At 51.4% G+C, this 14308-nt stretch overlaps 5 protein-coding genes across 5 annotated transcripts; 1 reads left to right on the top strand and 4 right to left on the bottom strand.

Moving 5' to 3' along the window:
• Positions 1–194: 194 nt before the first annotated feature.
• Positions 195–3828, bottom strand: CCM_06660 (checkpoint protein kinase (SldA), putative; the record flags this gene model as incomplete). Its single annotated transcript, XM_006671801.1, has 3 exons — positions 195–2302; positions 2355–2736; positions 2833–3828. The coding sequence occupies 3 exons, from the start codon at positions 3826–3828 to the stop codon at positions 195–197; spliced, it is 3486 nt and encodes a 1161-aa protein (XP_006671864.1).
• A 428-nt stretch (positions 3829–4256) lies between these two features.
• On the bottom strand, positions 4257–5802 carry CCM_06659 (enolase; the record flags this gene model as incomplete). Its single annotated transcript, XM_006671800.1, has 5 exons — positions 4257–5052; positions 5106–5156; positions 5208–5299; positions 5367–5620; positions 5679–5802. 5 exons carry the CDS (start codon positions 5800–5802, stop codon positions 4257–4259), a joined length of 1317 nt encoding a protein of 438 aa, XP_006671863.1.
• A 1453-nt stretch (positions 5803–7255) lies between these two features.
• On the bottom strand, positions 7256–8130 carry CCM_06658 (pre-rRNA-processing protein; the record flags this gene model as incomplete). Its single annotated transcript, XM_006671799.1, has 3 exons — positions 7256–7813; positions 7862–8001; positions 8058–8130. 3 exons carry the CDS (start codon positions 8128–8130, stop codon positions 7256–7258), a joined length of 771 nt encoding a protein of 256 aa, XP_006671862.1.
• Positions 8131–8607: 477 nt separating this feature from the next.
• On the top strand, positions 8608–10820 carry CCM_06657 (Mitochondrial distribution and morphology protein family; the record flags this gene model as incomplete). The annotated part of the gene is made up of 2 exons (XM_006671798.1): positions 8608–9355; positions 9409–10820. 2 exons carry the CDS (start codon positions 8608–8610, stop codon positions 10818–10820), a joined length of 2160 nt encoding a protein of 719 aa, XP_006671861.1.
• Positions 10821–11844: 1024 nt separating this feature from the next.
• Positions 11845–13029, bottom strand: CCM_06656 (eukaryotic translation initiation factor 3, putative; the record flags this gene model as incomplete). The annotated part of the gene is made up of 4 exons (XM_006671797.1): positions 11845–11860; positions 11916–12607; positions 12687–12778; positions 13008–13029. 4 exons carry the CDS (start codon positions 13027–13029, stop codon positions 11845–11847), a joined length of 822 nt encoding a protein of 273 aa, XP_006671860.1.
• Positions 13030–14308: the final 1279 nt, after the last annotated feature.

Genomic DNA, 14308 nt, shown 5'->3' with positions numbered 1-14308 from the left:
AATGTGAGTTGTGTGTTCAAGGTCTATAAGTATCCTACTCTGTCTTTCCCTCATCAACAATCAAATACAGAATAATGTGGTATCATGAACGCAAATGCCCTAATCAGTTACTCAGCTCCAAGTACAGCATACTAGTGTAAAACAAGAGAGATGCCCCAACCAAACTCCATACTATGCTTGTAGCAGCCTGGTGACTACTTTCTTAGTTTGACGTAGTTCTCCAGCTTGACGATCAGGCCCTTGAGTCCGACCCCCCGGTCGCTATTCGTTTCCAACCACGTCTGCATGCGCTCTCGCACCCTCTTCATCGATTTGAGGACGGGCATGGCGCCTCCCTCCTCGCCAGCAACGAATGAGGAAGGGTTGAGCAGTACTTCGAAGCAGTCGCTCCAAATGTCCGTTTGCCAGTAACGCTTGAGGCCCTCACGGATTCTGTACTTGCGACCCTTGCCGATGCCGCCGCTATCGCAGCGCACTGTCTCAATGTATTTGCCGTAGAGGAAACAGTGAATGGTGCTTGCGAGGCCATAGTAGTCAATCTGCCACGTCCACGGCCTCGCTTCCCTCATCTCTGAGCAGTCCTGGTCAGTCGTCTTCCAGTCAGCAAAGAATTCAACGTGCGGTACAAAGGCGCGCATGTCGATACCGCGGCCAAAGTCAATCAATGTAACGCCTCGCGCGGCCCAACCGCCGCCGCCATCGGCACGCCACTTGTTGGCCAGAAGCGAGTTGCTGGAGAGCTCGTCCAGACGGAGCAGACAGTTGTCGGCCTTGAGATCACCGTGGCATAGCTGCTTGGCGTGGAGACCTTCAACGGTCCGGAAGAGCTCAATGGTGAAGAACATGGCCAGCAGCTCATCCATTACGCCAGAGGATTCTGTACGAAAGTAGTTGACCACGTCGAGCAGAGTACCATTAGGATGATAGGGAAGAAACAAGAATGCCTCATCTCGGTAGAGGTGCAGCTCATGGGCGTGCGAGAGAGACGCGGAGACGCGGTGCTGGGGTCCCAGACGACTATGCGAAAGACGCATCATGTAAAACTCCCACGGGCTTGGGGGACTCTCCATTTTCAAAGCTTCCAGGCCTGCACGCTTGCTGACGGCAAGCGTGCTTTTGCCCATGACAGCGGCCGCATTCTCGTCACCGGCTGCGTCCTCTGGGTTCGAGTTGCAAACGAGATAGACAGGGGCAAATGCGCCAGCCCCAAGCTCTCTCTTCAGCGTATAGGACGCCTCAACATTGGCAAAATCAAGCACCACCTGTGGCGGAAGTGAAGCGCCTCGTTCGCCGTTTGATTTGCCTGGCTTGCTGTTGAGCGCCTTGATGAACTTGCGGATAGCACCACTGCGTTCAGACTGATCGTGTCGCTGGTCATAAAATCCAGAGTAGGAGCTCAAGGGGGGTTGGATATTAGCCAGGATTTCCTTGCGAACATTCTCATCCATGGGATTGCACATGACGTCCTTGATGATAGGACCTTTTCTGGGCAGAGGTTTGGCTGTCTTTTCTGAAAGGGGTGTAAAATTGTTTCTGAGTGTGGTAGAGATTTTGGGAACCGGAAAATCATCCTCAACGATTTCTCTCAGCGGGCTACTGAGAAACTCCAAGTCAGTATGAAAGGGGCCGGTAGCTTGGTAGTTTTCGCGTCTGCATGGAGTTTTAAAGTGGTCGACGCGGTTCTCGTAGTCTTCTTCGAGATCAAGAGATACCTCGGTTCGCTCCGTGATGGGCGTCATAAAGGGTAGTCTGTTGTTGGCCACCTCGGCCGCATCTCTATACGGACGAGTAGGAGGCTCCCAATCCTCAGGCGGGATAGGAACAAAGACTGTCCTGGTCTGTGGAGGTGAGTTTTCAGTAGCATGTTGCCCATCGACTTCATCCACCATTTCTTCGTTTGTTGTTGGGTCCAGATGTTGTGAGGTGACAATTTCGTTATGAGTATTGGTGGCATCAGACGCATAGTTGCTTTCGCCGTTGGTATCTGGAGCATGCTTGCGAGTTGAAAAGTCTGACCATTCGCTCAAACTCTTGACATCAGTCATCTCTTCATCTCCATTCTCGCTGGGTTCAATGATACGAGTCGCCACGGTACTTTCCGCATCGGTAGTGTACTCGCCATCTGATTCATACTCGTATTCATCGGCACTCTCATTAAGATTTTCCGGGATGGGTTTGATGGGGGCATTGAAAATGTCATATATATCGTCCGTAGCCGCTCTTGTGTGCAGCGTCATCGTCGGTTCTGACGTGTTCCGTTTCTTTATCTTTGGTCTTGAGGGGGAATCCAACTTGGCCTTGACTGTGCTATCGTTAGCGTGACTTCATCAGTGTTGGGCTCACATATCACTCACTGATCTGTGTCTCGTTTACTTCCATGAACTTCTTCTTCTTGCTAGGTTTGGGCACATTTGAGTGTTGCAGCATCACGCCATTTTCGTCGTACATGACAGTATCCCTGTGAATAGCCAACTTGCTGATCTCCTCAATCGCTTCCAGCTGCATTGCAATTTCGCCGGGACGCTCATCCACCTTTTCGTCTTCCCATGCACAATCTAGCCAGCCACGAGTGGCTGCCATGATCTCCTCAAAACTGACTTCCGTGCCAGGGTCGTCTGGCGTAGGGTAAATCGCAGCAAGGTCGACGAAAATATACTCCTTCTTCCCCGTTTGCGGATGTACTGTTACTTGATGTTTTGATGGAAGAACAACTATATTTTGTATCTGAGCAAGAGACTGCGTTCAGGAAGTACACATTCAACCAATACATTAGTCCTAATAGGCCATCAATGGGAGGAAGGCACAGGGGGGTGTAGTAGAAGGAAAACTTACCGTGTCTCTAAACACCGCCATCCTTGCTGTAGCGACAGGTTTCTTACCACCAGCCTTTAGAGTCTCACCGACCCAAGGCCGCGCTTCCATTGTGTTCTCCTTTTTGCGGTCCGCAAGTGATCCGATAGTCTCCCAGCCCTTGGAGCCTTCCTCCCTCGAGGACAGCGCAGAGGGCTTGGCTTCTGTGTCTGAGAAAATGGACAACTTCGATTTGGCTGGCTTTGAGGAGCCGCCTGCAGTGCCGGTTGGACGCGTTGCCTGGGGGTCCGCGCGGGCAGCAGCGGCAGCGGCGGCAAATGGGTCGACCTTTGCAGCCAGCGCCGGGCGAATGCTAGGCAGAGCCGGTGAAGAGGGAACATCGGCCGCTTCTGGAGTTTGTGCCTGTCTCTCCTCGAATTCCTTGAATTTGCGGAGTAATCTTTGGACAGGGCGCGCTTCACGCTCAATTCCTAGCTTGTACACCTCCTCGCTCTGAGCCCACCGGCCTGCGCTTTCCAGCCACGCAGCGTATTCTTCGTAAAATAGGGCGAGGCCCTCACCAATACCGTGACGGGATAGGAACATGTATGTCTCGCGCGGCGAATCCGCGAAGAACTGAATATAGTGCAGCCAGAGCTTCAGATAACGTGGGTCATTCTTATATTGTGGAGAGCCGATAAATGCTTTTGTCGCTCGTTCGAGCAGTGTGTGAAGCTGCGATTGGGGTGTCGCTTGTGCAGAGGGGTACGCGTCCAGCGTCCAGCGCACATATCGGTCATAAACATCTAGGGGGTCGTCAGATTCGGAGATATTCTGCACCTCTGCCTCGTACTCCGCACGGATGCAGTCGTTGACATTTTTGGCGCTGGGAGGGGTTGGTGTCGAGAGGCCCTGCAGCGCCGTAGGCGAATACAGCGCATGAAGTTTTTTGGCTGAGCGACCTCCAGGAAGTGACTGAATGTTTTCCTTTTGGCCTTCGATCACGTCGAAGTTGATGAGCTCTTCCGAGGGCGCCATCGTGATGCGCGCAAGAACTTAACCGCGATTCTGGCGTCGATTTTGTTGTCAAGGTTAGTGTAACTAGCACTCAAGGGAGTATGTGGTAGCCAGCAATGCGCACTGTGATCATGTTTTATATGTGTTTTCATGAGATATTTGTGCCTGGCCGGCCTGTTGCTGTGGTGACGCTGCCTACGGCACTTGGGCACCAAGGTAGGTGGTGGGCCCACTAAGAATAATATGGAACCCGCTCGACAGCGCAGCCCAACAGACGCCAGCAACTCGTTTATTATGACACGAGAAAATGGATTTTTCAGGAAATTTGCTTTATTTTGCCCATATATAGGACTCATATATGGTCCGTTTACTTATTAATCACTTGTTTCTTTTTATTTGTCTCCGTAAGTAGTAGTTACCCGTCACGTCGAGAACATTGTGCAACATATTTACTGGTTAACAGAGTTGCGGAAGTTGGCACCAGCGTAGACGGCCAGGTCGCCAAGCTCCTCCTCAATACGCAGAATCTGGTTAAGCTTAGCCAGACGCTCAGAGCGGCAGGGGGCACCAGTCTTGATCTCGCCAGCGCGGATACCAACAACAATGTCAGCAATGGTGACGTCCTCGGTCTCGCCAGAACGGTGCGAGACCATGACACCCCAACCGGCGGCATAAGAGTCCTTAGCGGCTTGGATAGACTCGGTCAGGGTACCAATCTGGTTGACCTTGAGGAGGAGGGCATTGCAAGCCTTGAGCTCGATGGCCTTCTTGATGCGGAGAGGGTTGGTGACAGTCAGGTCATCACCGACAATCTGGATGTCCTGAGTCTTGTAGAAGTAGCTCCAGGCCTCCCAGTCGTCCTCAGCGAAGGGGTCCTCGATGGAGACAATGGGGTACTTCTTGCAGAGGTCAGCGTAGAGAGCAGCGAGCTGCTCGTAGGTGAGCCACTTGGTGGGGTCGCTTTCGGGGTTCTTGAAGTCGAGATCGTACTTCTTCTCCTCGGTCTTGTAGAACTCGCTGGACGCGACGTCCATGGCGATCTTGATCTTGTCGGTGTAGCCAGCCTGTTCGATGGCTTCCATGATAAGGTCGAGAGCCTCGTCGGCAGTCTGAATATCGGGAGCGACACCTCCCTCGTCACCAACGTTGCCGGCAGATTGGCCGTACTTCTTCTTAGCGAGAGACTTGAGCTTCTGGTAAACCTCAGCACCCTGACGCATAGCCTCGGTGAAGCTAGCAGCCTGACTGCGATCAAGTTAGTTTGGATTGCTGCAGCTGTACAGACTGGAAACACGTACGAGGGAACGATCATGAACTCCTGGAATGCAAGGCGGCCACCGGCGTGGGAGCTACAAAGCGATTAGCAACCTTGAAAATGATGTTTTTATTTATCCACATACCCGCCGTTCACGACGTTCATGAAAGGAACAGGGAGAACATAGGGCTTCTTGGTACCAGCGAGGTCGGAGATATGAGCGTAGAGCGGGACACCCTGGTATCATGTTAGCCAAATCTCCGATCTTGTCTTCAAAGCCAGTTTCGCCGGAGGGTGACTTTACCTTCTCAGCGGCACCCGCCTTGGCGACAGCCAGGGAGACACCAAGGATGGCGTTGGCGCCGAGCTTGCCCTTGTTGTCAGTGCCGTCGAGAGACTTAAGGAACTCGTCGACCTTGGACTGGTCCTTGACATCAATGTTCTCTTTGATCAGAGCAGGGCCAATGACGGTGTTGACGTTGGCGACAGCCTGGGAAACACCCTTGCCAGCCCACTTAGACTTGTCACCATCGCGGAGTTCGACAGCCTCATGCTGGCCTGTGATAATCGGTTACAACGTTGAGTCGCAAAAGGAGGAGGGGTGGTCGGGACGAACCGGTAGAGGCGCCAGAGGGGACGATGGCACGGTGCAGGCCGGTCTCAGTGACGAGATCGACCTCGACGGTGGGGTTACCACGAGAATCGTAAACGGAACGAGCGTGAACCTTGGTGATGGCCATCTTGACGGTGGAAATTGGTTGTGATGTTGTTCTAGAGAAGTGGGAGATGGTTAGTAGTTTGTTTGGTGGGATGCTTCAAGAGGACCCCGCGATGGGACGAAATGGGGAGAACGTCGACAGTGTCTCGGCACTGCAGAAAGCGTATAAAGCTAGCCTGTACCAGAACAGCTATGGCAAATATATTTTGTTGTTATGAGGTACTATAGAGCCCGTTGCGCTCTGCGAAGAAGCTATTTGGAAATATGCCTCAACAGCAGAGTCTTGCGAGCTCAGGACAAGCTCGTATGGCGGGGCAGTGAACGATGTGCAACGGGTACCATGGTGGGATTTCAAGGAAGAACCGACGGGCGTCAAATAAAAAAAGAACGAACCGTGAGATGAGATTAATAGAGATCAATTCTATGAATCTGAGGAATAGGTATAAAAGATGGGCGGTAGATGTTGGAAGGAAAAGAATTCAACAACGCCAGGAAGCTGTTTATCAGCCAGATGGAGGGGCCAGAGAGGGGCAACGCGTAGCTGGAGTAAAGCCAGCCTTAGGAGGTGCAACCAGCAGTGTTACCGTGCACCAGGGACAAGGATAAACCGCTGGTAAGGTAGATAGGTAGTAATATATTGTTATCTTCGTTGTCATTGTCACTTTCTTAGGTTATTTTTCTCCTTCATCTTCATAATTCATTGTATCTTTCCGTAATTACCTAGTTATTTCCCCCCTCTTTGTTCTCAACTGGGCGACCAGTTTCGCCAGTCGTTTGGTGGGCTTTGGCTCAGTTTCATCAGTGTTAACAAAAGAGCGGGGCCACCTCAGTACCTCTACCTTAGTACCTAGGTAGTTAATAATACCTGTTAGCTGCAATGCCACCAGTTGGCAGAAGGTGGATGGACGCTTCCACCAGACAAGCCACTTGGCGATGTCGCTGCTTGCAACCATCCACCAGACAGGGCCCCTCAAGCCAAGGAGGCTACGGTCCTTCCATCAAAGCGTATTTGCGCAGTCATTGGGTTGAATCAACTCGCTGTAAGCCTTTCCAATCACGGCGAAGATGGCTCCCCTCATGGTCAAGTCTACTGTGGTCCTGGCTTGGTCACACAGTGCAGAAAATCGCTCGCGGCATCGGCCCTTTTAGGTAGAAAAGTGCTTTTTCTCCATCTTTGATACCAGTGCCTAAAGGTAGGTACCTGTATTTCCGTTGCTATCAATAGCGCTGCATATTTGTCCGTCACGTAACATTTACCACTCAACGGCATCAGCATGATTCAGTTTACTCCTAGCCAGCCCGACAACCTACGGCGCCAAGAACGACTGGCTCTCCCAGGATATAATCAAAATGGTGTATTCATGTCATCCGTCTATCGTCTCGTCTAGATCTTTTATTGATAAATGCTCCACACTCCAGAACGCCCGTTGAATCGCTGCTACCAAATGTATCCCATGCTAAATGTGTTGTTTTTCTTAGAATCGCTCCTTCATGCGCGCCGCCACGGTGCGCAGGTTGCCGTACACCTTGCCGGGGGGCTTTCCAAGAATAAGGCTAACGATAGATTCACGAGCCATGTGAATGTTCTTGAAGCCTCCCAAAATGTGAATTTTAGAGTCAGCCAAGACGACTCGCGTACGGCTAGCGTTCTCGATAGCAAACTTGGTCTTGCCATCCTTGCCCGCAATTCGACCGATAGCACGAGCCTGACTATCCCCGTGCATGGTCCGTACGTCCTTGATCTCGAACGTCTCAATGTAGAGGTCATCCAGACGCAGCAGGGCAATGGCATCGTCGACATCAAATCCCAATGTAAACGCTTTGACGAAGTCTTCTCCCTTTTGTAGAGCACCAGAGTCGGTGGTGTGTTTGGAAGTCCTTAGTTCTACCATCTTGCGCTTCACATTCATTCGGCACTGGAGCTTGAGGTGTTCGACCAGAGGAGGGTAGATGGTGGCCCAGTTCTGTTTGAGCGGTGTCATTCGGTGCGGTGGGATCGGGACTTTGCGAGTTTCAACTCGTGTTACAGGGTCCTAGAAAAGTTAGCTATAATTCTCCAAGTGTTCCAGGCAGTAACATACGATATCCTTGGCGGGCGCAAATCGAGGTCGGCCCTCTTCGTCGATAGCCATGGATACATCGCCCGAGAAATCTTGGGGAGCCATGAACTCTCCCTCGCTAGTCACAGCTTCGGAAGCATCGAGGATAAATTCATCTTCACCTTATAAGTACAGGGTTAGCGCTGCAACTATCCGCGCTTCGGACATTGTGACATACCTTGCTCGACAACGCTGGCTTCAAAGGGAAGCGGGGCTTCGTCCGGCTGCTTCAAGGCGGTTGGCGCGGGCATGATGGGTTGTTTGCGAATTGTAATTTAGCAAGTAGTCTTATGTAACGATTGGCTTGATTTGACAGCAAGGTGCCGTATCCGAGTCCGTCAAAAATAGTATATTCGTCAGTTTGAAATTTGTAGTGGGTAAAATAGGTCCTTACACGATTGCTGATAATCTTTTCCACACAGGCTTGCCAAAATTTCTAGTGGGCTCCTCCGACTTATCGATTGGACTAGCCAAGTGTGCCTTATATGGTCTAGCTCCCTCGCTTTTCTAAGGCGACGAGGCCATGTTAGCACTGGGAGTTGCTTGTTCAGTTTGTTGTTAAAGCGGCGCCGGTACTATCGCGCGTCATGGAAATGCTCGATTTGGGATTTGGGACCTGGTACTGGTCCAACTTGGAGTGCTCTCGCATTCAAGTTTCGAGACCAGAATCATCGCTTCGCACACTACGGCGTCCTACTATTCGCCTTCGAGCGTCATGATACGGTAAAATGCCAAGATATATTCCGTCGTGGCTCGCCTGGGGTCGCTTTGGCGTGGCTGGACTGCCATCTGCCCCTGCAACAGGTCTAGGAGCATTCCGACAACTGGCTTTTCACCCATCAAAAATCTCTAGACAATATGAGACTCTTCCATTTTCACTACCTCTACGTGCTGCATCTTTTCTTGCACCGAAGCAATACGGTAGGCAGAATAGCAGAAGTCGAAAATCACGGGGACCCCCGGTCGGCGTTGCTGTACTTTCGCCCGCTCCGAACCGATACACCTGCAACGGCCGATACCCTCCTACAGTATGGATGCTGTCAAAGCGGTCCTACAGCAGCAGTATATCCGATCAGAAACAAGTACGAGCAAATGAGGCGACAAACAAAGCAGGAAAGCCAGAACAAACGAAGAGCAATGGCGAGACGCCTGAAAGCATCTCAAGCACAGAGGATTCCTCCAAGATAGAGAGTCAAGCTGAATCATTAGCTGCCTCTGTATCCAAGTATCTACATTTGCCAAAGATGCCCCATCGACCGACGAAGGAGGAGCTACTGGCTGCAGCGAACGGCTTCTGGGAACGCTTAAGGGTACGCTTCAAATGGATGTCCATTAGAAGCATGCGACCGTGGAACGCGGATGAATGGGGAGCATTCGTCTCCTGGTTCTTATTTGGCCATTTAGTTTGGATCCTGGTCGGGACTACAACGTTTTTCTCCCTCCTCATCCTGTCTATTAACACCGTCTTTGCTCAAGGTGAGCCGTGCCTCTCACTCTACTCTATTTCCTCCTGTACTAATGATTTGTAGAAACCCTCGCGAAATGGATCGGAGACTACTTGACGCAGTCAGCAGGTGTCACCGTGGTGTTCGAATCGGCCATTGTTCCCAAATGGGGAGATGGAGTCATTGCGTTCCGCAATGTCTTTGTTTCTCGTCGTCCAGGACAAGTCGAGTCGTCCGTCAGCAAGGGATCATATGATGAAGCAGCTGCGGCCGCCGCTGGTCGTCAAGCACAACATACTGATTCCGAAGACATGGAAGATGACGGCAACTACACCCAATTTGACGTGACGATTGCCAATGTCAATGTAACGCTCTCCTTCCTAAATTGGTGGAACGGAAAGGGTCTACTGAAAGACGTGGAGGTCAACGGCGTCCGAGGTGTGGTCGATCGCACATCTGTACGATGGCCAGTTGTACCTGTGGACCCTTATTCGTACAGACACGAGCATCAAGCCGGCGATTTCGAGATTGAGTCGTTTAAGCTTGAAGATTTGCTGGTAACCATACACCAGCCAAACGGCTTCCGGCCCTTTTCTGTGAGCATCTATTCTTGCGAGTTACCACAGTTGCGGAAGCAGTGGCTCTTTTATGATTTTTTAGCCGCGACACACGTGTCCGGATCGTTTGACGGGTCTCTCTTTACAATACACCCTCGTCAAGTTCATGGTATCCCGTCCAATCATTATCCGGGCGGACCCATGGACGCTGATGAAACCAAGGCCTGGAAGAAGTCGAGCCGCCTCAGGATCGATGGGCTCAAAATTGACCATTTAAATCGTGGTGTGGAGGGCCCTTTTGGATGGATCTACGAGGGCGACGTAGATATCGTCGCTGACGTCATATTCCCCGCGGACAATGATGAGAGCATTACTAAGGTCATGGCCGATTTTTACGACCAACTCGAAGACGTCGTCGTGGCCAACAGAAACCGATTCCTTCGCGACACGGTTGAGGAGGACTATCAGCCCCTACTGGTTCAGTCGGGTCACATATCAGAAGCCGCCACGGCCCCGCCACCAGCAGAAGAGGATATCAAGACCGCGGCCTCGGCTCCAGGCGACGAAGACCGGCGCTTCTTCATCATGGATCTCCGGATCCACCTCAACGACGTCAAGGCCGCGATGCCCTTATTCACCAAGGACATGTCATATGTCAACCAGGCGCTAGTCCGCCCCATTGTAGCCTACATCAACGCCAAAAAGACATACATTCCCATTGCGTGCCGCATCGTCAAGCGCGTCAGCGACTTCGACGGCGCCTGGACCTTGTTCGACTGCGGTCTGATGGACGACGCGTCCGCCGAGACGTACGAGGCCTTTGCGCAGGACATTGAAGACCGCCACTCGCGCGTCCGGCGCTTCAAAAAGGTGGGCTTCTGGACCCTGTCGCTCGCCGTCCACGCCCTGTTCATGGGCATGGCGGGCAATGTCGTCTGATGCATGTGGCACCAACAGCGTCAGCGCTTGGCTGACTAGCCACGACTACCACGCATCTTTCACATAAAACGAACATCTCTACTTTCTGAAGCGATAGAGCGGGCGGTGTTCTTTCTTAACTTACTTTCTGGCGTTTTGGGCCTTTTCTGCCTTCAGGTTTCGCAGAACAAGAATTATACAGGATGCATTTGGCGCCAGCGTTCTTCGGGTACGGGTTCTTACCCTCTTATCTTTCGGGATGTTTTGCAAGAGCTTCGATGGTTTTTGGAGCGACACATATTATTATTTTTATACATAGAGAGAGATGGGGACGGGTGGGCGGGATGAATCTTTGGCGAAGACTCAAGTTCCGTCCTGTATATTGTACTAATTCTCAACGATGACTACGCAGGACATCGATGGGTCATGGTTTCAATGATGCTATACATCACGAGATATCAGAGGGCGAATGACGAGGGGAAGGACAGTCCTATTGCCACGTGGTACTCGAATAATTACAATTATGTCGGAAGCGATAATACAAATGGACATTGATGTCTGCTTTCTAACAAATCCCGGTGAAGTATATTCTCAGAATGATCTCCCACACGTAGATGGATGCTAATGCAAGGCGAAAATAAGAGCGAAAATAGTTGGTAACATACAAACAAACATTACAAAAGACAAGAACAAACCCAAGAATTTCCCCTCTCCCGTCATGTCTATCAGCCAAGCCGTAGTGCGTTGTCCCGTTTTCCCCTTCTACTGCGATGCCCCAACCTCAAATGGTGAGAAAACCGAGCCACCGTCCAAAGGTCAGGGCAAAAGGGGGGGTCGGTTCGGCAGTTGTCCATTCAACCAAGCTCTTGGGGGGTGCGCTAGTATTCTCCCTGTATCTTCACCATGGAGCGGCTCTCTTTCTTGGCGCGGCATTTAATACTGCGGCCGCCATGTACATTCCGAGGGAGCCGATAGTGCTGCTGAAGATTTGTCGGAGCAAGCACCAGCCACTCTGCAGAAATGAGGCGATTTGTACGTTCGTTTTTCACATAAAGTCGTCACTGGATGTTTCGTCAGTTGTAGTCCGACAGTTGTTGCCGCGTTGTCTGCACTCACTCGCCAAAAGCATCATTGTCGTACGTCTCCATGTCATTCGTGTTTGCACGTGTGGTTACAAGTGAAGATTTTGTCTTGGCAGCCTTGCTCTTCTTGCCAGTCTTGTCGGCAGCCTTCTCCTCCTTTTGCTTCTCATTGCTAGCACGGGTAAGAGAGCTTGCAATCTTCTTCATCTGCTCGCTGGGCAGCTCCTTGGAGAGCTCCTTGGCAAAGTCTTCGAGGAAGAGACCATAGTGGCCCTTCTTAGCGTTGGCAGCAATCACAGGTACCAGGACATCACGGAGCTGCTCGAACTGCTTCTTCGTCTGGGGATTGAAGATGGGCAGCTTGGCCAGGTCAACGGTGCTACCAGGGTCCTTGGAGTCAACAACAACATTGGAGCCGGGGATGGTCTTGGCACGGTTGTTACTGATTCCGATACTATCGAAGAGATCCTCGGCGTGGTGAAGATCGGCTTCCTGCTCAGTTCGGCGGAGGCGGGCACGACGATCGGCTTCGTCCTCTTCTTCTTCAGAGGATTCGCCCTCTTCACGCATGCGTGCGCGCTCCTTCTGATGGTCAGCGATGCGCTGAAGCTTTGACTTCTTATTAGCGGCATCTTCAGCGGCCTTTTTCTCTTTGGCCTCGGCAGCTTTCTTGGCCTTTTCGCGCTCTACTTCGGAGTCCTCGGCGGCATCCCAGGAGTCAAGAACCTGGGTAGAAAAGGGTTAGCGCCTACTCTCGACGCATGGAGCGTAATATATGTGTTTGTATTCGGAGTGAGGCTCTTACGTCGTCCTCGTCCTCTTCGTCGTCAAACTGTCGTCGGCGGGGGGGGGCAACAGCCACAGGAGAGGAGGCATCGGAATCGCTCGCTTCATCGTCTGCAGATCAAGGAAAACTCAGCAGTCAGCCGGCTGCACATATCGGATCGCGGACAAATATGTACAGAAAAAAGATTTGAAGCAGATTTCACGCGTCACAAGTATGCGCCAGATTCAGATACAGGGCCGCGAAAGAAAAAATGCGACGACCTCTGTCACTGGATTTGCGCGCAAAACTTGCGTACAAGGAAAAGGCCACCTAGTCTGGTCCACGGCGCGCAATACTTACCCCACTGCTTTGCTGGAGGCATGATGATTGACTTGTCGAACTTTTCGATGGATTTGCAGTTCGTGTCGGATAGGGAAGGTGGGAATGGTCGATGACGAAGCCGGTGGTATTCGAGGTTGGTTGGTGGTCAAAGGAAGATCGGGTTTATTTAATTTCAGCAGCGCGTGGATTTTTTCTTGTCCTTTGGGGAAAAAATACAACAAAGGGGGGCAAGAGTCATAAACGTGGGCTCGGCTTGGGCCCGGACGGAGCGGGTACGGGTGGCGCGTAACAGTCCCTTGGTGCCTAAATTTACACAGGTAGGTACCTACCTACATACCTAGGTAGGTAGGTAGCTACCTGGTAGGGACATTATTGTTATGCCTACGGCTGGGTAAGGAGTTCCGAGCCGCATATAGGTAGGTAGACAACGGCGGTTTGCTCGGAATAACTGGAGGTCCACGGCAAGGTTTTTTTCTTGCTTTGTTGGGCGGGAGGCTTATGGCTCTTACTGGTTCGATGAATCTCAAGGGGGCTTCACCCCTCCCTCCCTTGGGCAGGGTGTCAGGCACAGTCATGCGTCACAGCGTCATCTGAGGGGTCAAATTTACCCCTCCATAATACGAAACACCAGCCGTCACCCTACCCTGTAGTACCGAGGCGAGTAGCGACCGCCTTGAACAACAAGTAATAACGGGAATAAGAATCGGGTGAGAGGGGTCGAATAATTTCATGCGTATTATATAAAAGGGCGTCGCTGCTGCTCTCTTATTCTCTTAGTAAGTAGGTAATCCTACGGGTCTTCTATGTTGTCGGTATTCAGTTAGTTTCTTGTTGTGCGTTACTATGTGTCGCTTGTTAACATCAATCTGCAAGATAAGAAACCACTGCCCGGAAACGCCGTAGACTATAATTTGTAGACACATATCCTTTTACATGCTGCCCGCAACATCTGCAAGCACACGGCCGGGAGGCGTGGCGACTCACCTCCCTGCTATACTTAGGTATGTATCGAAAGTTGAAATGCCAGAAGCTACACCAACTGTAGTATTCCCTTTTGACAACGACTTTTTTGAATATTGGCTGTTTGGTTCAACCGACTCGGCGCCACACCCCATGTGGCTTTTTTCTCAGCCAAGTAACTAGGATAAAAAACACAATACACATCAACACGTCAGCCACTGGCCAACGTGGAAACGCCTGGTGGCCCTGCTAAGAGCTTCTTGGCATTCGTCCATTCCCGCCCATTCATGTGGACTGGGAGGAAGCCCATCCATCCGCTGAACGAGACTTGAAAAGAGAACAAAGCGGACGACATTAAA

The sequence above is a fragment of the Cordyceps militaris genome (assembly GCF_000225605.1).
Source record: "Cordyceps militaris CM01 unplaced genomic scaffold CCM_S00005, whole genome shotgun sequence".
Classification (NCBI taxonomy): Eukaryota; Fungi; Ascomycota; class Sordariomycetes; order Hypocreales; family Cordycipitaceae; genus Cordyceps; species Cordyceps militaris.
Note: the sequence above shows the minus strand (reverse complement) of the source record. Positions and strands in the feature narration are given on the sequence as shown.